At 39.8% G+C, this 24,710-nt stretch overlaps 1 protein-coding gene across 1 annotated transcript; it reads right to left on the bottom strand.

Moving 5' to 3' along the window:
• Window positions 1-11,330: 11,330 nt before the first annotated feature.
• Window positions 11,331-19,938, bottom strand: LOC139914212 (galanin receptor type 1-like). Its single transcript, XM_071902474.2, has 3 exons — window positions 19,273-19,938; window positions 19,089-19,154; window positions 11,331-11,651 (listed from the first exon to the last, which is right to left on the bottom strand). Exons 1-3 carry the CDS (start codon window positions 19,936-19,938, stop codon window positions 11,331-11,333), a joined length of 1,053 nt encoding a protein of 350 aa, XP_071758575.1.
• Window positions 19,939-24,710: the final 4,772 nt, after the last annotated feature.

Here is a 24,710-nt window from a genome sequence, read left to right as displayed (position 1 = left end):
TCAGCAGCTGACACCTGCATGATTTCACATAGAAACATCCCACACAGTAACCGCTTTGGCTCTGAGCTATAGGCTTTCACTCAAGTAGAAGTAAAATGACTAATGTGAAAGTCTACTTAAAAGTAAATTGTTGCTTGTTTTAAAAGTACTAAAAGAAAAGGTTACAGAGTTAATTGAAACAAAAAAGGCACGTTTCCCCATACAATATAAAAAGGACCAGAGGAAGGAGTTCAATATGTGTATATTCTTGTCTTAAAATGGTCAGTTGCAGTAGTTAATGCATCAAAATGACCAAAAAGTAATAAACTATTAAAAAGTCCACCAAGCTACTGCAAAATCTAGCTAAACTAAAGGTTTAAATGAGGTTTATTTTCCAAGTTTTTGCCATCATGATGATTCATTGTGTTGAAAATTTAATCACTTACTTCACTGTAGAGTGTTCATACTCAGGTCACCGAGAGCGCTGCTGTCAAACACACACACACACACACACACACACACACACACACACACACACACAGGGCCAACAGTAATCTCCAACATTTGAATCCAAAAAGCAATTAAAACACATCCTTTCAACACAATAACAGTCAGAAATCGTTTTTGCATCAATGGTCCAAATAATTATAGAATTTTGGACAGACTACACTGATAACATTATAGTGACTACTTATGTCAAGATTATTAATATGTAACATAATTTGACTGAATGATGTTAAAATATGTTGTTCTACATAGCCGAAGTGAAAAATGTTTCCATTGCCATGTTTTATGGGATTAAAAGCAGATCTTGGTTTCCATTAAATTTTCCTTCAACTTGTAAATAGGAAGCTGTGAAATGGAAACCAACTTAAGCCTTGTGATTCTTTCCTCATATCAAGAAAAGATCTCATGATAATGAGAAAAGATGTCATGTCAAAACATTTTTTCCTGATGAATTCAGTATGCTTTGGTACAATCTTGACTCTGCCATTTTGACTATTTTAGTAATGTCTGAAGTCTAGTCTACCAACATTTGGAGCCAAAAGGGCCGTAAGTGGACATTGATGCATAGCTAATGCACAGCTCCCTGGGTAGAGGTGCCAGCCCAGAGCTGCCTTATATTGTAACATCAACGGTATGGTGGGTAAATTACAATCTATAGTACAGTACATTACATGTACATGTGCAAAAAAAGCCTGTTGAGTAGAGTTGCAAGTGAACCAGCACTAGGTTTCTGAAAGTGAAGAGGCATTTTACAAATCACACTACTTTGTAGTGATTTAGTAGTAGTTTGGCAAGCTTTTTTAAAAAATTCAGACCAAAGTAATCATACAGTTAACAGTGTAAAAATTAGACAAGTGGAATGGATTTTTATTTTATTGTATGGGTTTATTTAACAGGGACAGTGATAAACATTAATGTGAATGTCCCATCGGGGCTAGTTTTCATCTGTAGTCTCTGGCCAGATGCTGAAGGCTAAAATTAAAATTAAAATAAGAAGCAAAAGTTAAAGAAAAGGGAAATCACAACATTTACGTAAGGTAACACTATATCTAAAACACAATACCTAAAATACTATAACAAAAACATATACAGTATATATTTTTCCCATGGCGCAGCCGAGGGCATCGCGAGCCAAATTCAGGTCAGGCAGGTAACGCTTGGTGAGATGATGCGCTTCGTCAGATGGCCTCTAGAGAGTGTTTTTGACTGTGAGATGCAGTGTTTCCCATACAGAGGCTCAAAATCAAAAGTTGGTCAGTGTGTAGAAATGGATCAAAATCGATCCCTAATGCACCTGATGTCGCATCACGTCATGTCTGTAATTTGGAGATGTACAGACAGCAGACCAGCAGCACTGAACTCAATCCACAGAGTCTCCCGGTGTGAAAACCAAAGTGAAACTTAACATTCCACAGTCAGTAACGAGGATTTGCAGACAGTAACTCATCTTCACTGCCCTGCAAACTTTAACAGTAGGTGCCTTTAATGTTATCTTGTGGTATTTAATTAACGTGAGTGGAATTAGGTAATTTAACCGTGTCGCAGTGCTTCAGTGCGTAGAATTGAACATACGCGTCGTGGGTCTGTACAGGATCTGTACTTGTTTAGACTGGGCTGTAAAGGTCAAGCAGCTTGACAAAGTCACAATCCCATTCTTTTTAATGAAGCAGCTCCAGATTGTATGTGAGGTAAGTCCTGGCTCTCTTGCTTCGGGGCTGTGGGAGAGCTTGTTTTGCTTTAATAAATGCAAATTGCACTGTAGAACGGGTATTCTTTAATTGAATGTTATTCACTTTTGAAGAGGCATAATAAAAACATGATCAAACTTTAACTTTTACTTCAACCTTTTAGTTCAATAAAAACTCTTCATGGAACTTTGCTTGCAGCAGCATCAATATCACAGTCTACCTCTATTTGATATAGTTGCTCTGATCAATCAGTTATTGACTGCTGTTCTAACTCAAATCTTACCATACCTTCACAAACAGATTTCTGAAATAGATCATTCTCTGTATAGTAATTATGTCGCTTCAGCTTAATTAAACTGGGTTGTAGTGCATGGCCTCTACCAAAATTGAATCACTAAATATCATTATTATGTCTTCAGCCTATTTCATTTCTTATTTTGTCTGAGCCTGGATTGATAACATAATGCTGTGCCATTTGTGGCCTTGGGGGGTTCTGGTGTCCCATGATCCTTCAGGTATAATCAGGACATTAGTATTCCAGCCTGTCTGCTTGGAGATAGTACAGTAGGTGCAGTCATCCAGGCCAATGAGGCTTTGCTTATTTCTCACCAGTGGTGTGAAGGACAGGGAATTAAAGCTATCATTAGGACCCTCTTCTGCCTTTGTAGACACGGACGGCTAAACCTGACATGAATTCAAAGCACCTAATTTGCTCTAGTGCATCTGATTTAAGTTCTTGTTTCAGCTTTGCAAAGTTGAGATCATGTACATTCTTGTACCTCGTCCATGGACACTCAACAAATGCTGCCTGCTTTTAGATTGTTGCGTGTACAAATAGATTTTATGTTGACTGCCAATGTCTCTTTGGCATGTTGACCGAAACATACTCGAGAGCGATCGCTGCTGAATACTGACAAAAACACAAAGAATGAATTATTTTGGATTGGTAACACCCACTAGGAAAAACATATTTCCCAGCACTGCTATCTGCACTAATTGACTAATTGCACATATTTTGCTGTTGTCATTCCACTGTGACTGTGAAGAATGTCAATACTGAAATCTTAAAAGGCACAGAGGCAAGCAAAAAAATTAAAATACAATGTTTATTTTAGATGCACCAACTGTCTTAAAACACCCCATTTTTAATTATTTACTTCTCCTTTTTTCATTTTTATTTATTCAGTTCATTCATTGCTGGACCTTTATCCGAGGGTTAGAAAAGAACATTATTTACCTGAGAAAACACATTTCATCATTCCTGGTTCTGTAACAAGAAGAAGTGAAATGAATCTGTTACACTTTTCAGATTCTTCTTCTTCGATTCTGTGGACTGCAAGGTCGCTTTGTTGCCATATAAAGCCGGGGTATTATGTGTTTGCGAGTCAGCCCATGTGCTCTCCAGTTGGGAAAGCCCATGCTGTTTCCCTAATGTCTTTCTGGGAATAGAAATGTAGCTGAGGTAATTGGTTTTTCACCCTGGAATGTTTTGCAGTGCCTTTGTATCACATTCACAGCGACCTCAAAGATCATGGAATGAGTAAGCAAAGCAACACAGAAAAAAAAATCCAGCTTGTCTTTATGTATAATGCGGTCTCACTTTAAAATTCTAGAAATATTTGTACATATTGACACATTTAATAGAACACATTGAAAAGAATAAAACATTAATTAAATCATTGCATGGCTATTCCTCTGCCACTGCCATTGCTCATTTGTTCAATGAACTTTACTGCTCCAAGCCTTTACTAGACTGAGGTGTATATCTTTGTCAGCAGGAGACACATGATGGATGATGGCTATTTCCAGTTAAATTCACCTTATCCAACTCAAAGAATTAATCAAAAATGTATTTTCCCCGTTATTACATGCTGTGCACTAACCACATCCCCGCCAATAATGCATCAGTCATAATTGCGAGGGCACAAACATTCACAGCTTGAAGTTCACCTGCTCTCTCAGTAAAACAGATTTTCAGCAAACAGCATTACTGAATGCACCAAGCACCATATGTTACTGTTAATCACGGGCAGAGAGTAAAAAACGCAAAGGTGCAGAAGCCTGAGATGAAATTATCCGTACACCTTCTGCAGGACAGTGAGAAAGAAAATAAATCCATTATGTATAATAATGTAGAATGATGTTTGTGGAAAAACAAGCCTAGTCTGGCAAGGAGCTGTTCATTCAATGGACAGCTTAAAACCTGGGTAAACAGATTGCACATATGTCTATGTGGTAACAGTATGGGATTGGCAAAATCTAGTCAAGAATGCAATAAATTATGCATGTCTACTTTTCAAGGTATTGATGGCAGCTTAAAGGCATCAAATCAACCATTTCAAAGAGTAAATACAGCAATACGCACTATGCAATGGGTCCTTTCCCTTACTCTCTTACTCTGTTATATCTCTCTGTTCTCAGCTGCTCCGGTCTCCATCACTGCTCAGCCAAACGAACCTGAACCTATTTTCGCTCCATCAATGTCAATTAGATAACAGCGTATTCAGAGGAAATGAGGCTGCACTGTCTGCATGTGGGTAGAGTGAGCAATTGTTGTTTATGTGGAGTTGTTGGTGAGTGAGTGAGTGAGTGACTGACTGACTGACTGACTGACTGACTGACTGACTGAGAGAATGAGAATGAGTGACTGACTGAGTAAGTGAACTTAAGTGTTGATGTTTTTCACATCAGTAGAGTATCCTTTGCCTCCTGTCGAGAGAGTGCTATTCATCACTGTCTAAAAAAAAAAGAAATGGAAGGAAAACATGATGATGAGTAAGAGCAAGGAGGCAATTTACTGTGCTTTTGTAGTGGTTTTAAGGTATTGTGATGCCAAGATACCTGGTAATATATCCTTTGTTCACAAGAAAGAAGCATTATGAATCAGACGTCTAAAAATAATGTGGAGTAAACCAGAAAGTGGGTTCAAAATCTAAAGCTAATCATCAGAGGGAGACAAAACACACGCAACATGCAAAACAATGGTGTTTGTCAGATTCTGGAGATGAGATGAACTGTGCAATTATAGTTCCCACATCCTTCTAACTAAAAAACAGAACAGTGTGGTTCATTAACGAAAGGAGAATAATTATGAATCATTATCATTCTGCGCTGTTCTGTTGTGAAATGCAGCTACAGCAGTGATACCTCCAGGTGAAATTTGCCTGAGGGCGTCATTTGTCTCCAGCCGTCAGCCTGCTCAGTAAAGCAGTAATTTTCCTGTATTGTCCCTTCTTACCTTCTTACACAGATTGGAGTTTTAGTACAAACATTTCTTGGAGGCAGAACCCAGCAAACAAGCCCCTGTGGCGTCACTGTGGGGCCACTGTGGGTTCTTTGTGGGCAGTGTGGGCTAGTACAAACACACAAGGGCCTAAACACCATGGTGTTTTCCCACCTATGGGCCCCACATGGGTTATCTGTGGACTGCCCACACTTTGTTGTTATCGTTATTTTCTGTCATTTTGTCCCGAAAAATTATATTACGACCATAATTACAGGCCAAATGATTTAGTCTGCGTGTAATATCATCCTACAGCTAACCAAACAACCAGTTTTCAATAGCTGAAATGTGAATATTTAGCTTGCTATATTTAGGTAAGTAAGCAATTGATATCATAGTATGACTAGATTGCATTTTTTCAATAAGTAGCATGAGTGCTACCCAAAGCAAAATCCTCTCATTTACTTATTTGTTCCTGAGAAACAAGCCTTGGATTGTCTCGCTCTGATAAGCTTCTCACTTAACTCTTTCATTGTGTTTCTCATGTCTTAATACTCATTCTCTAATGGGTCTGTAACGGGTCAGTTATGAGAAACATCTCAGAAATCTATCAGCAATCTGTGAGTGTAGCCATTTACAAATGAGATATGTTTTTCTTATCTGTCTAGAGCACTTATTACAATTAATACAGATGTATTTTCTCATGTGCATCACTTTATTACCTAAAGAGGGATTTAGGAGAAAGAATTCAGATCCTAAATGAATACAATATTGAGATATGCTATATTTCTCCAGAGACAAAGAAAAGCTGATGTTAAACAACAGATCTTTCTTATGGGTAGGTTTCATAACATTAGCTTCCTCCTCTCTTACCGCTTCTCTTTTTCACTGGGCTTCAGTCTAACGGGACTTAAGCCAGAAAAACTGTGGTTCTTTGGCTCCGCCCATTGAGTTTAGCTCAACCAATGAGATAATTTCTACCTCCAGAGCAGCTCTTGGGCTTTTCACACTGCATATTTTTTTACTTTACCTAGAGCATTTCACACTTGCCAGTTCCACAGAGTGATAACTTTGATTTTAACCCAACCCGGGGTTAAAATTGGAAGCAGGCCAGCTAACCCAAGCCCCGATTTTTCGGGATGATCCCCAGAAAATCAAGTAAACCCAGGGTTAACTCCTGCCAGTGTGAAACAGGAAAAGACTTGAGAATTAAATGTGTATTTGTGTTGTCCAATCATTGAACTTTTTTGACTTGCGTCGATGTGTTTGGTTTTGACCATTTCGGACCCTGAACAAACTATATCGCTGTTTTCTTTTAGCCATAACCCAAGGAAGATGAGGGATTTTTTTTAGATGCGAAGCAACTCATGGACCTGTAAAGTCACTCACACACTTACTCAATTACTCACTCACTCACTCACTTAGTCAATCACTCACTCACTCACTCACTCACTCACTCACTTACTCAATCACTCACCCACTCACTCACTTACTCAATCACTCACTCACTCACTCACTTACTCAATCACTCACTCACTCACTCACTCACCCACTTACTCAATCACTCACTCACTCACTCACTCACTTACTCAATCACTCACTCACTCAATCACTCACCCACTTACTCAATCACTCACCCACTCACTCACTTACTCAATCACTCATTCACTCACTCACTCACTCACCCACTTACTCAATCACTCACTCACTCACTCACCCACTTAATCACTCACTCACTCACTCACTCACTCACTCACTCACTCACTCACTCACTCACTCACTCACTCACTCAATCACTCACTCACTCACTCACTCACTCACTCACCCACTTACTCAATCACTCAATCACTCACTCAGTTACTCACTCACTCACTCACTCACTCACTCACCAACTCACTCAATCACTCACCCACTCACTCACTCACTCACTCACTCACTCACTCACCCACTCACTCACTCACTCACTCACTCACTCACTCACTCACTCACTCACTCACTCACCCACTTACTCAATCACTCACTCACTCACTCACTCACTCACTCACTCACTCACTCACTCACTCACTCACTCACTCACCCACTTACTCAATCACTCACTCACTCACGGTTAGCTCCTTAGGGGGCACGGAAATGTCTACAGACAACACACTAAACCAGTAGGGATGTCCCCGAATACCGTACTTGGCAAAGCACAAATAATGCATTTGACCTGAATATTTTTTCCTTTCTAATTTTTTCAGTATCATTTGGATGTTGCCTATAATCGCAGAGGAAACATATTCAACTGAATATAACTTGACTGGTTTCATTGAAGTAAGATGAGAAGGAGGCAGAGTTTGTTTCTGTTCCTCGGTCAGTCCGCTGGTACCTGCTTCACACACACAGCGCGAGAGAGAGAGAGAGAGAGAGAGAGAGAGAGAGAGAGAGAGAGAGAGACACACACACACACACAGACAGAGAGAAAGAGACAGAGAGAGAGAGAGAGACACACACACACACACACACAAACACACACACACACAGACAGAGAGAAAGTGACAGAGAGAGAGAGAGAGAAACACACACACACACACACACACAGAGAGAGAGAAAGTGACAGAGAGAGAGAGAGAGAGACACACACACACACACACAAACACACACACACACAGATAGAGAGAAAGTGACAGAGAGAGAGAGAGAAACACACACACACACACACACACACAGAGAGAGAGAAAGTGACAGAGAGAGAGAGAGAGAGAGTTGCTTGTTTGTACGTTTTCTGTTTACTCTGGGAATAGTCTAATTATATTGATTACTAATTTCGCATTAGTGAGGTCAGTTTTTCTGTTTCTTGTCCCGGCGGGTCTGATCTGCTCTGCTGATAGACTTTGCCAGGAGGACTTGGTTTGAATCCCTGTCTGTCCTCTGAGTCTGTTCAGTACAGCAGGGTGTTGGTTTGAATCCCTGTACAGATGTTCACATCATAGGATAAGGTAGTTCATAATGAAGGTGTTTATAATTGACTGTTTAGCCTCCCTCAGTGTTCATGCAGTTCTTACAGTAATAACATACAGTAAATTCAGGGTGGAGATTTTCTTTCCTGTTTCGTGATGTTGTTTATGGTCGTAGCCTATGTTTATGCATACATAACATCAAGGTTGGTGTTTTTATACTTCATTATTATTGATGTCATTGTAAAACCAATCGCAAGGGTTAGTTCCAGATTTATCTGAATACAAATAATGTGGTCGGTGAACAAATACAGATACAAATACAAATGAACACCCCTATGAACCAGGATCATTTGCCCGCCTCCTCTCTGCAATACTGTTGAGTTATAGGCTGCTTCACATCTATGTCACTGTGGGTCCTTGTTATCAGTGAGGCTAAAGAAAACCTCCTTTGCTAGAAATGAAGGCTTCAATAAGACATCAGAAAACCTTTTTAGGGATTTTCATTCCTAAGAAAACATATAGGAATTAAAAAAAAAATGAAAGCAGGTATGGAATAAAAAGATTTCTTCAGTGAAATGGCACAGTAATATCCACTTTAATTTGTAGTGCATAAAGACACAATCAAAAGCATGGATATATTTCAAAATAACATTTCAAGATACAGAGTACTCCAGAGAGCCGTAACAGTTTCTAAAATGTCACATGTTGCAATTCAAACACGGGAGATCAAAGAAGAAAGAGGAAGAAAACACGTTTTTTTTTTCTTTTTGTTAAATTATTTGAGTTTAACAGCACTGCTGAGTTGATACAGGATAAGAGAGTGAGAGGAGACATCAAGACAGCCTTAGTAAAGCACTGAAGAGCAGACAAATACAAACAATATTGTCGATAATAAGTGAATGAATAAATCCATAAATAAAAACCAAAACAAAAAATCATGAATCCTCTCCAAGAAACCTAGAGTAAGAAAAAGCACCTTTCTTGCATGTTCTCACACTCAGCGGCATGCACAGTGTGTATTTGCTTCTACATATCAATTTTAATGACTTTTCGAAAGAGGAATCTTCTAGCTTTTCTAGCATTAACTCATTACCAGCTGAATGATATCAAGAAAGTTGTTGCCTTACCAATATTAAAGAATGTCCTTTCTGTTGAAAAATAAGAAATATTGTTCATGTGCTCTTCACATGGGTATTTAGAAGGAAATACAATGTATTTATTTTTTTATGTGTTTCTCATTTGCTGAGAAATTGCAGTTGTTATACCCCCCATGTATGTACCTGACCTCACCAACAAACGGCCATGTCCCTTGCCCCTCTTGGATTTTCATGCCAATAACTGAATATCCCATTTTTCATTATTCTACCAGTCTTAAATGGGTCGACACAGCTGCTGACAGCCAGTCTGGTGGGCCATCAACTGTATATACTCTGCTTTCTAAAAATTAGAATAAGCATTGATTCTCACATCTGAGATCCTTAATAGCTTCTGAAATATCACTGCTGAACTTCAGTTAGGTGATTTTTCTTTCTTTTCTTCTCTAAAAATGTATTATGAATGCAATATGAAGGGAGTCATGTTCATTTTAAAAAGTCCACAACTTCCAGAGATACACATGTAATAATGTGTGATAAGGTCAGATCACAGCTCCAAGTCAAAGGTCCCATATTATTAAGTTTTCTGATTTTGTTTCCAGATATACTGTGGTTCAGAATTAGAATAATGTTCTTCATGATATTTTGAAAATAAATGTAGTTTTGTGTGTATTTATTGAATGAATTTGAAGACAAAGTCCCCACAGTACTGGCCACTGATTGGCTGACAACAGCAGCTCTTCTAATTCAAATGAGGTGAACCCGCTGAGTGGAGGCTCTCCACTTCAAATGTTGCAAACTGGCCTGATTAGAAGGATTTCAGTAATTCTTAAGTAAGGGGAACCAATCAGGACCAAGTCCAGTTGTGATGCGTTGACTGGAGTTAGTCTGAACCTGCCTCTAAAAACTTTTAACCACCACAAAATTAAATGTTAACAATATCTCCATTAAACATCTTAAATCAGATATGTATATAGAGGAAATAATAGGGCCCCTTTAATGCATTTTAATGTTATGAAGATTTTAAGAACTAAAGTTGGCACATCACATAAATCTGGCATACAACACCATAATTATTTACTTTCACAGGATTTCCTGTCAAATAGTTTTTATGTTTAGAAAGACGGGAATGGGCTTAATACACAGCAGCTCAAACAGGCTCAGTCATACAGGACAGCACACCCTTAAAACTGTTAAGGCTAGCACATTTTTTAGCATGAAGCTTTCACAGGCATATATGAATATCAGCTTTTATCATGCTGATGGCAAGTGAAAGATACAGTCTTTAATATTTACAACCATATCTATTTAAAATACAAGCTTTTCTCACACTGAGCACAATGGCGATGGCAAATTTTCCCTTATGTACAGTGGTGACTCCTCTTCAGACAGAAAGGCTTGACATTATACATTCAAACAATGAAAGAAAATATTTTTACTTCCAACAAACAAGCCTCGACAAAAAACAAACAAACTGCTGTTCTTGGAAATATTGATTGGCAATGGAGAACTGTAATATTTTTGGGACAATTTGACAGAATCTGAAAGGACACAGGACAGTAATTTCACATTTCTCATGTGTTGACTTGTATATATAATTAGCATTGAAATTATATAATAAGATGGTATATGTAATAATGGATACAATCAAAATCACTTCAGAGGGAGCATCATTGTCATGTCCTCTGTTACAGTCCAGTAGCCACAGTGGTGCAGGTAGAGTGAACAGCGCTTATGTGGAACAGTGCAGCTGTAGCTGATACACAAGCAACCATACTTACCCACACCAAAAAAATCCACATCCATTCATGTCTGAAGATTTTGTCTCAATGTGACAGTCATAAATGCAGCACATTGCCATAATGAAGTTATTTTCATATCACCAGCCACACCTTGTCAGTCAAACGTTGGTGCAGTTAGTAGAGGGCGGAGTGTCCGCTTTGCTGCGGATCTCCTTGACGTTGTTGAGCGGGGAGTCGCTGGTACCGATCTGACATTTGAACACTTGCTTGTAAGCCTTCCTGAAGTTCTCCGACAGGAAGGCGTAGATGACCGGGTTGACGGAGGAGTTGCTGTAAGCCAGGCAGTGGGCGGCCACCCGCAACACGAAGGAGGCCTGGTTCAGCGGGAAGGTCCCAAACTCCACCCAGAGGTGAACAACGTGATGCGGGAGCCACGACAGGCAGAACACCACCACCACGACCAGCACCGTCTGGGCAGTCTGGGATTCACACATGAGGAACGGAGAAGAGAGAGGGGTAGGGAACATATAGTTAGTGCCCTCAAGGACAAAAATGGCTACACTGACATGCCATACTTGTATTCAGGTTAAAGGAATACACCAAGTTTTTTAAAGACTGGTCCATTGGTCAACTAACCCATTAAGTGACCAGAACAAAGACACCAACACTTTAGCATACACTAGGTTGAGTGATAGTGGGCCATTAGCATTATCTCAAACGTGAGAAAATGAGAACTTGTAGGAACTCTTGATTGGTAAAATGTACACAAAATATGATGTAAAATAATGTAGTTTTGAACTACCAGGGGCTACTTTCACCTGAAATAGCCTAGTTCCAAAAGTAAACCTGGCTACATTTAATTTTTACTTTCTTTACAGTATATCTCATTCTACCAGGGACTATTTTCTCTGTTTACCACATGCTACCACGCAACACAGTGTATGCTAAAGTGTTAGCACAGAGCACCAGAGTGAATGATCTACCAGGGACACATGGATCATTTCTCTCATTTCTGTCTGTTAACATCCATCCAGATCCATTTGCGATGTGGGGGATCTTACATTGAACACCTAATGAGAGACTGACTGCCGCTCGAGGTCCATAATATGTGCGGTTTTATATGTGTCATGAACATCCGTCAAGAATACTTGCAAATTACATACAGTGTATTACTGAGATATCACATTAAGATAGAGAAACATTAATTTATGCTTTTTCCCCATAAAAGCCCTATCGTCATATATGTACTGTGAATTTATGGCATAAAGTTTTATTTCAGGCTAAAAAGGGGTGTAAACTGAATTTAGGTGGGTTCACCTTCTACATCCCTGGATAACTTGGCATGGCAAAACCATATTCCTAGGGAGGGAAGTGGTGGATATTATTTCTTTTGCCAAAGCTGTCAGTAAAGCCAAAGGCTACAGCTGGAAAGGATCATCAAAAAAAGCCAATTACACGGATCCTAATCTGCTGCGCCTCCCCACTGCATTCCTAGGTAGCGAGTGGATTTACAGCTGAGGTAATTGGTTCACAGCACGGTAAAGACAAACGAGTGTAAAAAATATAGAGGAGCCTGAAATTAATTAGAAACGGCGCCAGCCTTCCCTGCTATGACGTGTAAGGAAAGCTATGAATGATAAATGAATCGTGCCACGCCGAGTCCAGCTTGGGTGTCTCAGTATGTAGCTATCACAAATCACATAACTGATGTGGGTGTTAGTGACATATGGAGTGGAGGGAGGAGTAGAGAGGGATGCAGGAAGAGTGAGATGGACAGAATGATAAAGTGTATGGCGTGGAAATGAGGCTGCTGTATTTATGACTTCACTTTGTACTTTTTGGACTGAAACTGCCAATAACCAACATTTTGTGATGATCTTCAGTATCTTTATTCTTGTCAGGGTGGAAAAGCCTCTGACAGTATTTAGACCACACTAAGGCACATTAAGGCTGCGTTCACAGATAGCGTTTCTTCCCCAACTGCCAGCACCCTTTTCTCATTAAAACTAATGGGAAGCGGCCGCAAGACGCACAAAAGGCGGCCGCTCCCGAAAAGCGCTGCAGCCGGCGTTTTTTTCAGCAGAGCGGAGCGCTTTTAAAAGTTGAGAAATGTTCAACTTTTCAGAAAAGCGCCAGGTGACATGAACCGCTTTTTTCTCAGCCGACCAATCGTGATGAAGGAGAGGCTGGCTGTTTCCCATAGCAACAACAAATATGGAGAAAGTCAAAGTGCTGGTGGAGAAATTGGACGTTGTAATAAGTGAATTTCCGTTATGGCAACAAGGCACATAAAAGCAGTATGGGATTATACTGGACGTGCATTGGGAATATCTGGTAAGCCTTTGTTTGTTGCACAACACTGTATTGTCTGATAGAAGTGCTAGCCAGCTGGTTAGCAGCTAGCCAGCTGCTCAGCTACCGTCAGATGACGTTGTCGTGATCCGCTTTTTATTTCTCCTTACAAAAAGTGCTCCAGGCAGCGCTTTTTCTACACAAAAAACACTACGTGTGAACGCAGCCTAAGGGTGAGACTCCTGAAAATGATGGTCTCTGTCCAAGAGAACTTCGGCTGGAAGTCAGAACGTAATCTGATCCAACTACAGGATGGGTGTAAAGAGGCAGATGTTGAACCCTTAACCTGAATTGAGTCAGGTTAAGCTTTTGCTTGGCAAACTCTTTGGCTCGCCATACACTACAACCCTGGTGCTATTTGTGTAAACAAACTGCATCATATCCATCATATCAGAGCTGGACGACACTGACTGGACCATATTGGATTTTTAATAAGAGGCCAATATCTGCCCAATATATCGGTCTAACCCTAACGAACACACAAAGACACAGTAACTATGGAGAAGTTCCCACAGTTGTAGTGGGGAAGGATGTTGAGGGCAATAATATGTTTGGATAGCCTCAAGAAAACATTCATAACTCCACCTCAAACCCCTGAGCGCCATCAGTTAGCTCAATATAAACAGCAGTGTTGCCACAGAAAGACAGAAATAATAAAATTCATGTCTTTCACCCTTTCCCCTTCCGCCAGACTGGCTGTTTTTGTGACCCTGCTTTGTCGAAAGCTGTAAGCTGGCCACAGCAATGTGTTAAATAATTCATCGTCAGCTGTCAAGATTTTTTGATATTGAGACTATATTAACCTTATAGTGGTCCATCTTCTTCTTAGTTAGCATTTCACGGGTTCAGTAATGTATTCAAGTGATACAAGTCAAAATTGAACATCACGGCACAGGACAGAAAAAAAAATGTATTGAGTCTGATAAAGGAAAAATCCACCCTACAACACTTGAGCACTGTTAAAACACAGCTATTGGTGATGTCCCTTGTATTTCTGGGTCCACGTCTTATTCCCTTGGATATAAAGTAGATAACGTCACGTCACCTCAATATATTTCCACCAGCTACAATGGAGTTTGATAGCAGAAAATGTTTCAGCTATCTAAAACATCAATGGTAAACTTCAGGTTTTGGTGTCAGTCCCTCAGAATCAAAGAGCAAGAGCTTCTTTCCAGACTTTCACCATTTTTTCCACCAACGTTCAACAATCATACAGGGAGAAACCCATCATTGAAGAAGAAGAGATACCAATTTCTCCACCAAGAGTAGCCTCAATAGACCAGAATGCAATGCAGCCACAAGACATGTTGTCATAAATCACTAACTGAAGTAGAAGTAGACAAGGCAGGTTGAGGGAAAGTGGGTACACCAAAAAAGTAAATTACAACACTCATCACAAAATAAGGATTTTTCCTTTAATGTAAAGTACAAAATATCCTAGACACAGCTGAGAAACTTGAGTGATACTATTCATTCATTCAATCACTCAGTTATCCTTATTTAACCGGGGTAGTTACAGTAAACTGAGATGAACATCTCTGTCAAAGAGAAGCTGCAAGGTTTCTGAAGCATGAACCGTTGTCTGCTTCAATTTGCAAATGCTGTTAGTGATAAATTTAAACAGCTTCAGGGAGACAGGGAAAAATATTAGTTTTTGTAATTATCCATAACCATCTCTGTGTGCCGTCTGCATGCCTGACTGACTCATGTGATTGAGAGGAAACTCCTAACCCTACTAATTAGTGGCTTCTTAACCTCTGGCTCTATACTGAGAATCCATTAAAAACATTATTGACTGCCCGGGAAAATGAACCCCACCGCTCATCTCCAAGGGCATTAACCAGTGGCCATAAATAAAGCTTTGACACAAGATGCTTTTCAACCAAATGTCAGAGATATTAGTTCTGATTTTTTTCCAAAGCGCCATTAAAACTAGCCACTACTACTATGGATCTCTGTAAGGTGTCATGACTCAACTCTAGCCTGGTGACTTGGTTGTAACTTTCTTAAAATGGGATTGTCAAATATTTGTACAAATACCTTCTCAGAGCGGATTAGGGAATCTTTACATCTTGTTTTTGAGACTCAGCTTTGTAGTTTGTCTTGTTTCAGTTCAAGCGTCCTGCTCCCTGCCGTGTGCCGAAGGCTGATAAGAAGTTTGTCTAGATGCATTTCAGAACAGCGGAGAGAGCAAACTTGCTCTCCACAGCAGCTGTCACTGACATTACATTTCACAGGCCTGGTGTTACAGTGAGCTTGCCAAGGCCAAAAGTGGAGTGCACAAACAGATTATGCAATGTTTACTGGAACAACTTGTCTCTCTTTGCTCCATGGACGCTGCCCCTGTGCAGTTTTTTCATTTGTCTCATTCGATTTTCATCAAATTGTCCAGTTAAAAGTCCCATATTCTCCACTTTCCAGTGTTTTATTTTGTCTTGAGGTCCATTAAAAGCTGTTTGTGTGGTGTCATGTACCAAAAGCACTCTCAATCCATATTTACACGTTCATTTTCCAGCATCTCTCTGAGCCTTGCCAAGAACAGGCTGTTTCTGTTGTTGTGTCTTTAAGGCTCATTAATATTAACGACCCCTCTGTTCTGATTGGCTAACCGTTTCAAGAGTGAAACGTGAGACACCACAGACAAACAGCAAGAGGCAGGGAAAACTCTCCGGTAATAAACAATGGTAACCGCTCAACTGCTTTGAAAAAAACACTTTGTTAGCCTATTATTTCTTACAAAAATGACAATGAGCGAACCTTTGTGACGCCACAAAGTTACGGAAGTCCAAACGGCTCGTTTAGAGGCTCGCTTTTCTAATATGGATTGTGTGGGTTTAGTTGGCGACCGTGCGTTTTGATACTTTCACAATGTTTAGATAGCACATCCAGCTTTAAAGCTGCACTATTTGTACATTGGCGGCCCCAAATGGCAGCAAAATGTAGCCTGTTTGAATTTTGAGGACTGCAATCAATAGTATTTGCAAGAGCTCATATCAATCACTGTGGCCAAATTGTTGACATTAGTGACAGCGTAGCATTGTTAACAAACCATAGCTATCGCTAGCTAGCCATAAGAGTGGGACAATTATGGTATGCTGTGTTCTACATGGGCACAGTAACAACAGCAGTGAAAAGGCTGGGTTAGTTTTTACAGCATTCCATGTTAGGAAACATGAAGAGAAAGCAACCAAAGAGTTTAAAGACTTTAAGCAACCAGAGAGTCTAAAAAATGTGTTTCTCCTGCCAGCGTCTTCGCCTCAATTTCACACCAGGGAAGAAGGTAACATCATTTCAATATTTGTGGAATGTTTTCCTATTGCTGGCTTTTCATACAGTAAAACAATGTTTTGGAAACTTAAAGTTGCCCATTGAAAGCAACCTACTGTACCTATTTGCTTCAAAGTGAATGAAGATCACACATTATCTCAAACAACAAGCGTCATTTATTAAGTGCTTTTCCCCCACGAAAATTTCCTTGTGCAACAGCAAAACAGCACATCAAAGACAAAACGAGGACACGCCGCCAGGGGAAAACTTTTTCATCACTATAAATTTTGGCACAACACCAGTAAAGTTGGGCTGTCTTGACTTAGACTAGCTTCATCGATCGTGTAGGGATCAAGACACCCAATTAAACCAATCTTTTCTTTATATGTTGTCTTTGATTAATTCACTAAGTTAGAAACAACTACTTAGAAAAACTTTGTTCGACAGTCTCAGCTGCAGTGCTATGATAGTTTTACCTCTATCATGCATGTCAACAATATGGCGCCACTTCTGTACTTCTGGGTTTTGCAAATGCTGTGGATACCCAGAAATCATGTACAGTAAGGTGAGTAAACTGCACACTCCTCTGATGTCAATTTATTCTCTGTTGCATCTTTAATTTGTGATTTAGACTCATAAGACAGGTATATTTTTCAAAAAAGAATTTGCATATTGCAGCTTTAAATGTATAGCATCACTTTTGGCAGCATTACACCAGTTTACATGTTTTCTCATTTGTTGATACCTACTCAGATTTGTTAGTGTTGAGTGTGTGCATACTATCTCTTTCCACATGATTTACAGTATATCAATAAGTACCAAGGTAATGATATACAGTACAGGCTAGTTCTATTGTATATGCATTGTTTGCCAACCATTTATCTTCTATCATAAAGCTGTCAACGTCATTCTCACATTCCCTCTGCAGATCAGTTTCACCTCATCGGTACACTAAAGAGTGAATGAGGGCATTCTACAGTAAATCATCAAGATATCAGAATTTACTGTTTGAATTGTTGCTTTAAGCCTGATTCAATAAAGCATCTGTGTTGGAGGTGTCCAGCAAACCATAGACATTCTCACCAACCCCTCTTTTCCTTTAGCATCCAGACCAGGTTTCTGTGTGGGCGCAGAAATAGGGTTAGACCGATACAGGTTTTTGAAGGCCAATATAGATACTAATATTTTTAGACTGACGTTGCCGATAGCCGATACTTTGTATGAATACTCAATATCTTCCAAATTTGACCATTTTCATGCAAAAAAACAGCATTTCCCCCAGAATTGTATTCTTATCATTGAAACCCAGACTATTGTGTTAGCAGCTCTTTAAAGCAGGGTGACCCACGCTACTGATTCAATGGTAGAGGAAACTCTGGGATACATTACTGCCTTTAAATTAAGAATTAATTTACAAAAAAACATTGAAACATTAAATGAATAAATAAAATGTGCAAAGAAAAAAATCATTGCGCACTGTTTTATGTAGCTGTTGTCAGAGAGGAACCTCCATTATATCAGCAGCAGACGACATTGACTGTCCCATATCTGATATTTAATAAAAAGCCAATATTGGCTCGACATATATATATATTGGTCTAACCCTACTCATCTTAGCACAATATATCAGATCCTGCTGCTAAACTGACCAGCTGTAACGAACAATGGATAGACAGATTAACAATCAAGCGGGCAACAGCAGGTCATTGTCACTCTGGGGAGATAAATGACCATCACCAGGAATAATGAAGGGTAGAGGGCAGTCATTTCCTCTTGGCCACTTTGATCAAGTGTGCCAAATTAACTATGAGAGACCAATGCAGTGTCTATTTCGAGTTCTAGTACTCTACATCACCATGCAATTATTTTGTCACTAAATAATTACCTAAAAAAGAAGAAAACTTTCCCGTGCCGGGCTGTTCAGGTGTTGAGTTGGGGTAATTTGGAGGTATATGGGTGTATATGGTGCAGCCTTGTCCCTTGCTGAATAATGTATAGGTCAATGAAACTGTCACACACCCTCCTAATGGCCCATAATAATGAGCTCTTGTTTTAATCATATGGCTGCCAAGAAAAGAAACAGCTACAGCCTACTGGACTGTGAAATCCAATGCAAATAATTCAACAACTAACTATGCCAATAGTTTTCAAAGCACCCCATCTGTTATCTAATGTTTTATTCAGGAATTAAAACCAGTTACAGTCACTAAGTTTGTAATTAGATTGCTGTAATCTCATTATGTGTAATGCCTCACCCCCCTCCAACCCTTCATCAACAGGTTTTGTTTAATACATACCTTTTTCTTTGATGCCTCTGACTTTTTGGACATATTTCTGAGTTTTTTGTGTAAGTGATTTAAAACCTGTAAGCAAAGAAATAAAGGTAAGATATAATTTTGATTGTTAAATAATTGCCATACTTTTGATCAACATGAACCATGTGAATAGTTAAACTTAGCCTATTACAGGGATTTTGCTTACCTTCGCGTAACAGAAGGAAATCAGCAGAAGGGGCAACACATAACCAAAAACAAACGTGCAAACCACATAGACCTTCTTCTGGTTTTGATCTGGCCACACTTCCCAGCAAAAGGTGTGGTTCTCTCCTCTGTGAAATATGTTCTGGTAATACATCACAGGCGCGGCCATGGCCAGAGAGAGTATCCAAATGACCACCACTCCGATGAAAGCATGCTTGGCCACCCGGATAGAGGAGGACTTTCTGGAGTGCACGATGGCAATGTAGCGGTCCACGGACATGGCAGACAGGGTGAAGATGCTCACCAGCATGGACACGGTGAAGAAATAATGGATGAATTTGCAAATGAAGGCGCCCAGCACCCATGTCGGCATCATGTAGATGGTCGACTGGAAAGGGATGCAGAAGAGCAGGTAGGAGAGGTCTGCTATGCTGAGGTTGAGGATGAAAATGTTGGTGGTGCTCCGCGGTTTCCCCGGTTTACTCCGGGCCAGCACGGTGATCACCATGGAGTTCCCCACCACGCCGAGCGTAAAGATGAGCCCGAAAACCAGCAGCGTGATTAAATTATCCGTGCCGATCCCGAATAAAAGTTTCTGATCCTCTTCCTCCAGTCTGCTGCGGTTCGTCGGCTCTTCCAAAGGGAAGCCAAACTCTGACACGTTCATGTTTTTTTCTTCCAGATCAACTTCACACTTTTATCAGATTCACCGATGGGACGTCTGTGCGTAAACGCATGGCACACGCATCACCGCAAGTCCCCCAGCTGCTTTATGGCGGAGAGTTCTCATGGCGTTGTATTTTGCGTGAACAAAACTCCTCTATCCTAAGCTTTGTTGATCTTATCCGTCAATATAAGTAATATAACAGCTAAACGAGTCCCATCCAGTTGTGTGTACAACATTTATCAGTCAGTTTATCCGTTTTGCCGCTGTGCGTCTTGGAGTCCTCCCGGTGCGCACCTGACGCGTCTGCGCACCGCGCTCAACTGCTCCGTATTTATCTGCGCCTCGACTTTTCCTCACATTATATTGGGGGTTGGGCTGTGCCATGTAACGTCAGCACCCAGGATACCACCTCCCAAGAAATACATGGGGAAAATATCTAGACTTGTTTTGTTTTCCACGTTCCTGAAGCCGAGGTTACTACAATATGGATGTAATAGGCCAACATCACTTGCTTGGATACACTCAGAAATTATTGTCAGAATTTGGAGATGTGATGAAAATGTTGCAATCACCAACTGGTAATCTGTCTGGAAAGTCAAACAAACTTGGCGTTTTATTCCGCAGAGTTTAATGTCATTCCACAGTCTTTTCCCTTTTCATGAGAGGGAAATAAGATTTACAAAACATCAACTAGCCCATCCAAAATGTTCAGTGTTGTGATTTTATGCTACTTTCCCACATTATTTTACCCTATGTTTTTATTCCTAATTTTACCGGACAAGTTGACAAAACACACATTCTTATTTAAAGCAAAGGTGTGGGGTTAGTATAGTTGGTGGTTGAGGGAGGGAGAGTCACATACACACTCCTTCACCACTGGGAGCTGCCCATACAACCACAAGACAGAGTTAAAGTGCAGCACTCATGATCAGCTCTTAGGATCTGAGACATCTGACCATGTGATGCAAAGACTCAACAATCAGCAAGAAAAATTAACAAGGAAATTATGCCCACTAGGAAGGTCTGTTTGTCATATAATTGGACATATTCAATCTACGCTCTCCAGTGAACATAATCAGGTCAAGTCAGATTTATTTATAGAGCACATCTCATACAATGATGCAACTTTGATTTACAAACAGTGGTTTGTTTAGGTTTAAAGTTTAGGCTAAAAGATCTTAAAGTGGCAATCCTCAAAATCCTAGGTTTTTTTTATTTCGTCTCCATCTTTAGTGCTCAGCGCTCATTGCTGTGGTGTTTCTGCACTGCACTTCCCACAGATCACCTGTCAATCAAACAGTGTGTCCAGTACTGTGACGTCTTTCTCCTTGGATTTTCTGTTGATGAAGTTTGAGTTGCTGTAGGTGGCGCTCTTTTCTTTGTCTGTTCAGCCATGGTGGCTATCACTGCTCATGCTAACTACCCAGTTCTTCTCCTACTACTTCTTCTTTTTATTCCAAACAAAGCGGAAAGGTATGCATCACTTCCTGTGAGCCAGAGAATTTTCCCGGTAAAGACCTGTGACAGTTTTCATGAGTAGGACTGAATCATTATTGTGTTATATCAGTTAATGATATAGAGTACAAAAAACAGACATTTATATGAAAATGTCACAGAGTATTACTTAATCAAATGTAGCAGTAAAAAAGTGTGTGCAGGGAGCAAATCAGCTCATGGCAAATAAATACTGAAGAGCTTGATTTTTCCTGGATGTGAGGTCCATCTGCCTCCAAACCTTCCATAACGGCTTTAGATGTCAAGCATCCTTGTTGTTCTTGCATTCTTGTAACACGTTGCCATGACATAACACTGACGCATTTTGCTTTTGTAAAATTTCATCCAGCAACAAGTGCACGCTTGTCGGTTGCGCAACAGAGGCCTTACAGACAGTGATTGTTTCCGTGTCAAAAGACATGCTTCTTTTGTCCGTCTGTTCCTTTCCATTATTTCACCATCCTTTCTCTTGCTTTGTGTCAGGTTGGACTCAGCTGTGTGAGAATGTGAATTGGGCACAAGTTCAGCGAGCTCTGTCAGCAGCGATGGCAACAGAGCTGAAAGACATACAGTAGCTGAGGATGGTATAATTACATGGTTCCTGCTCCTGGAAGGTCAGGCTGAGCGGACTTTCAGAGCCCATAAGTCCACAAACAGAGTGGAGAGCGCACATGAAAACAGCAATCTATCTGAATCTGGACATGATTAGATTGAATGTAACCTCTAAATGGTCAGCATATTTGTCATTCAAAGGTCAGACTGACAACAAAATAGAACAAAATCAATTGATGACAGAGATCAAAAGAAAAACATTGTAAAGTGATAGAACATAACGTACATACAACTCATCCTGTACATCCTGTATGCTGTACACTCACATATTCATTTAGTTTTCTTATTTGTTATATATTGCATATACATATATACATACATATATATATATTTTTTTTTAAACAAAATTTCAATTTTCATAACTGCGTATATTAGACACTTTTTCATACATATTTTTCAGTCATTTCTTTCTCTCAATAAGTTCTGCTTCTATAATTTTGCACAGCCTCATAATGCTGTAGTCCAGACTTGTATCATTCTCTTCAGCCATACATTTCTACTTAACACGTCTTGGAATTATGGGTTGCATATATATACTCCCCATTTTCTATATTATACTTTCTTATATTGTATCCTATTTTTATTTGCTGCTGCAACAACCTAATTTCCCCACAGGGATAATTTAACTTTCATCTTTCATCTTAAATATAATATACTCTAAGTGTTTGAACAAGCCAAATAACACCAATGGGAATGCTCATGTCCCAATAATATGAGTGAGATGAGATGTTGCACAACAGCATAATGACCCATTTCATCATTCCATTTTGCCCAACAGCAGCCTTTACAGTAGCCTGTTTTCTTCATAGTAACGTTTATTAATGCATGAGGATGGATATCTGCCACTAGATGGGGCTCTTCCATATTGAAGGGATGCATTAAGGCTTGTCTGACTCAGCTGTGATGGGGGTCTATTGTTGATTGGCCCCATATGTGTTCCATGAGTGTTCAAAGCAAGCTCTGCTGAGTGAGTGTTTGCTGCTGTCTATGGCAGATGGATGCTCTGATCCCCTCTCTCTGTATAATCGTGGGTAATCATTAATGGAAATAATGAGAACATTGCATCAACCAATTTTATTTTACAAAGTCGTGCAGGTTGATCTCTGTGGTTTGAAGCAGCAACTGATTATATTAAAAAATTTGGGAATGCATAATTGCATTGGGAATATACCATTACTGTCACTTCAAAACAAATGATAAGAGTATAATTGCTCACATTGGGGGTTGTTTATTTTTTTTGCTCATTTTTCACAGCTTTTCCATCAGCATTCTGCACTGGAAAACATAACAGTTTGAATAAGACAATGCATGGGAAGTCTTGGTAAATATACTTGAAGATCAGGTCAAAAACAGAAGTTCCCAGCCAAAAAATACCCAAGCCAGTCTGTCTCATTGCAAAAATTAAAATGCATGCATTGTCTTATTCTGACTCGCCTACATCTAAAGAGCACCTGTCCATTCTACACTAAGGATCCAAAGCAATGCTCCTTCCCTTCTGTTTTTGTCTATAACACAGAGTTTGTTTGGCTGTCCTCCAGCAGATGATACCTCACGAGTCTTATGAGTAAGAAATACTGAGGGTGCTGCTGAGTGCCAGGAGTAAGAAATGCTTTTTCACACATGCTCTATCTCTCTCTCTTAAAGTATCCCTGAATCTAATCAGTACAAGCTCATTTTCAGTCAGAGAGATGAAGCGGGACAAATTTGAACATTAGCATATTGCTTTCCTTGGATTAGCATACAATCTTTGTTGACAGTCAGGTAAAGGGAAAAATTTAAAAAGTCTGCCATATATTGAGGCTTGAAAGAGTTCTGGCTTGGAAAATGACAGCCTTTTGATTATTTCCATAAGTCATCGTAATTGTGTAGCAACAACAAGAAGTCACACCGCACCAGCAGGTAAGCCTGGAATTAATGTTTTGGGGAATGTGTGTGTGTGCGTGTGTGATAGGGTTAGACCGATACATGTGTTTGCCGATGTATCTGAACAATATTGGCCTTTAATTAAAATTGGATATTTATCAGTCAGTGCCACCCACCTACAATTGATTAATACTACACTGGCTGTCTATGAAGCCCTTCAACTGAATTGGTTCTAATGTGACATTTCTCAAAATTATGAGAAAGCTTCTCATAATTATGAAATGCTAAGTCATAATTATGAGATAGCATCTTATAAATATGACACTCAAGGCCACTTTATTAGGAGCACCTGCTTGTTAACACAAATAGCCTGCAGCCTTTGTAAAGACTGTTATTGGAGCATTTGTGGCCTTTCTGTTAGCTTGAACCAGTCTGTCCATTCTCCTCTGACCTCTGACCTCTCTCATTAATAAACTGTTTTCGGCCACAGAACTGCGGCTCACTGGATGTTTTTGGTTTATCACACCATTCTCTGTAAACACTAGAGACTGTAGTGCATGAAAATCCCAAGAGGGCAGCTGTTTCTGAGATGCTGAACTACCAGATCTGGCACCAACAATCGCACCAATCAGTCAAACTTGCTTAGATCTTGCCCATACTAATGTTTGGTCAAACAAAAAACTAAACCACTTCACCATGTCTGCATGCTTTATATATTGAGTTGCAGCCACATGATTTCAGTGTTTGGAGGAGCTGACTGTGTTAACAAGCAGGTGTACCTAATAAAGTGGCCTGTGAGTGTC

The sequence above is a fragment of the Centroberyx gerrardi genome, chromosome 12 (genome assembly GCF_048128805.1).
Source record: "Centroberyx gerrardi isolate f3 chromosome 12, fCenGer3.hap1.cur.20231027, whole genome shotgun sequence".
In the NCBI taxonomy this organism is placed as follows: domain Eukaryota; kingdom Metazoa; phylum Chordata; class Actinopteri; order Beryciformes; family Berycidae; genus Centroberyx; species Centroberyx gerrardi.
Note: the sequence above shows the minus strand (reverse complement) of the source record. Positions and strands in the feature narration are given on the sequence as shown.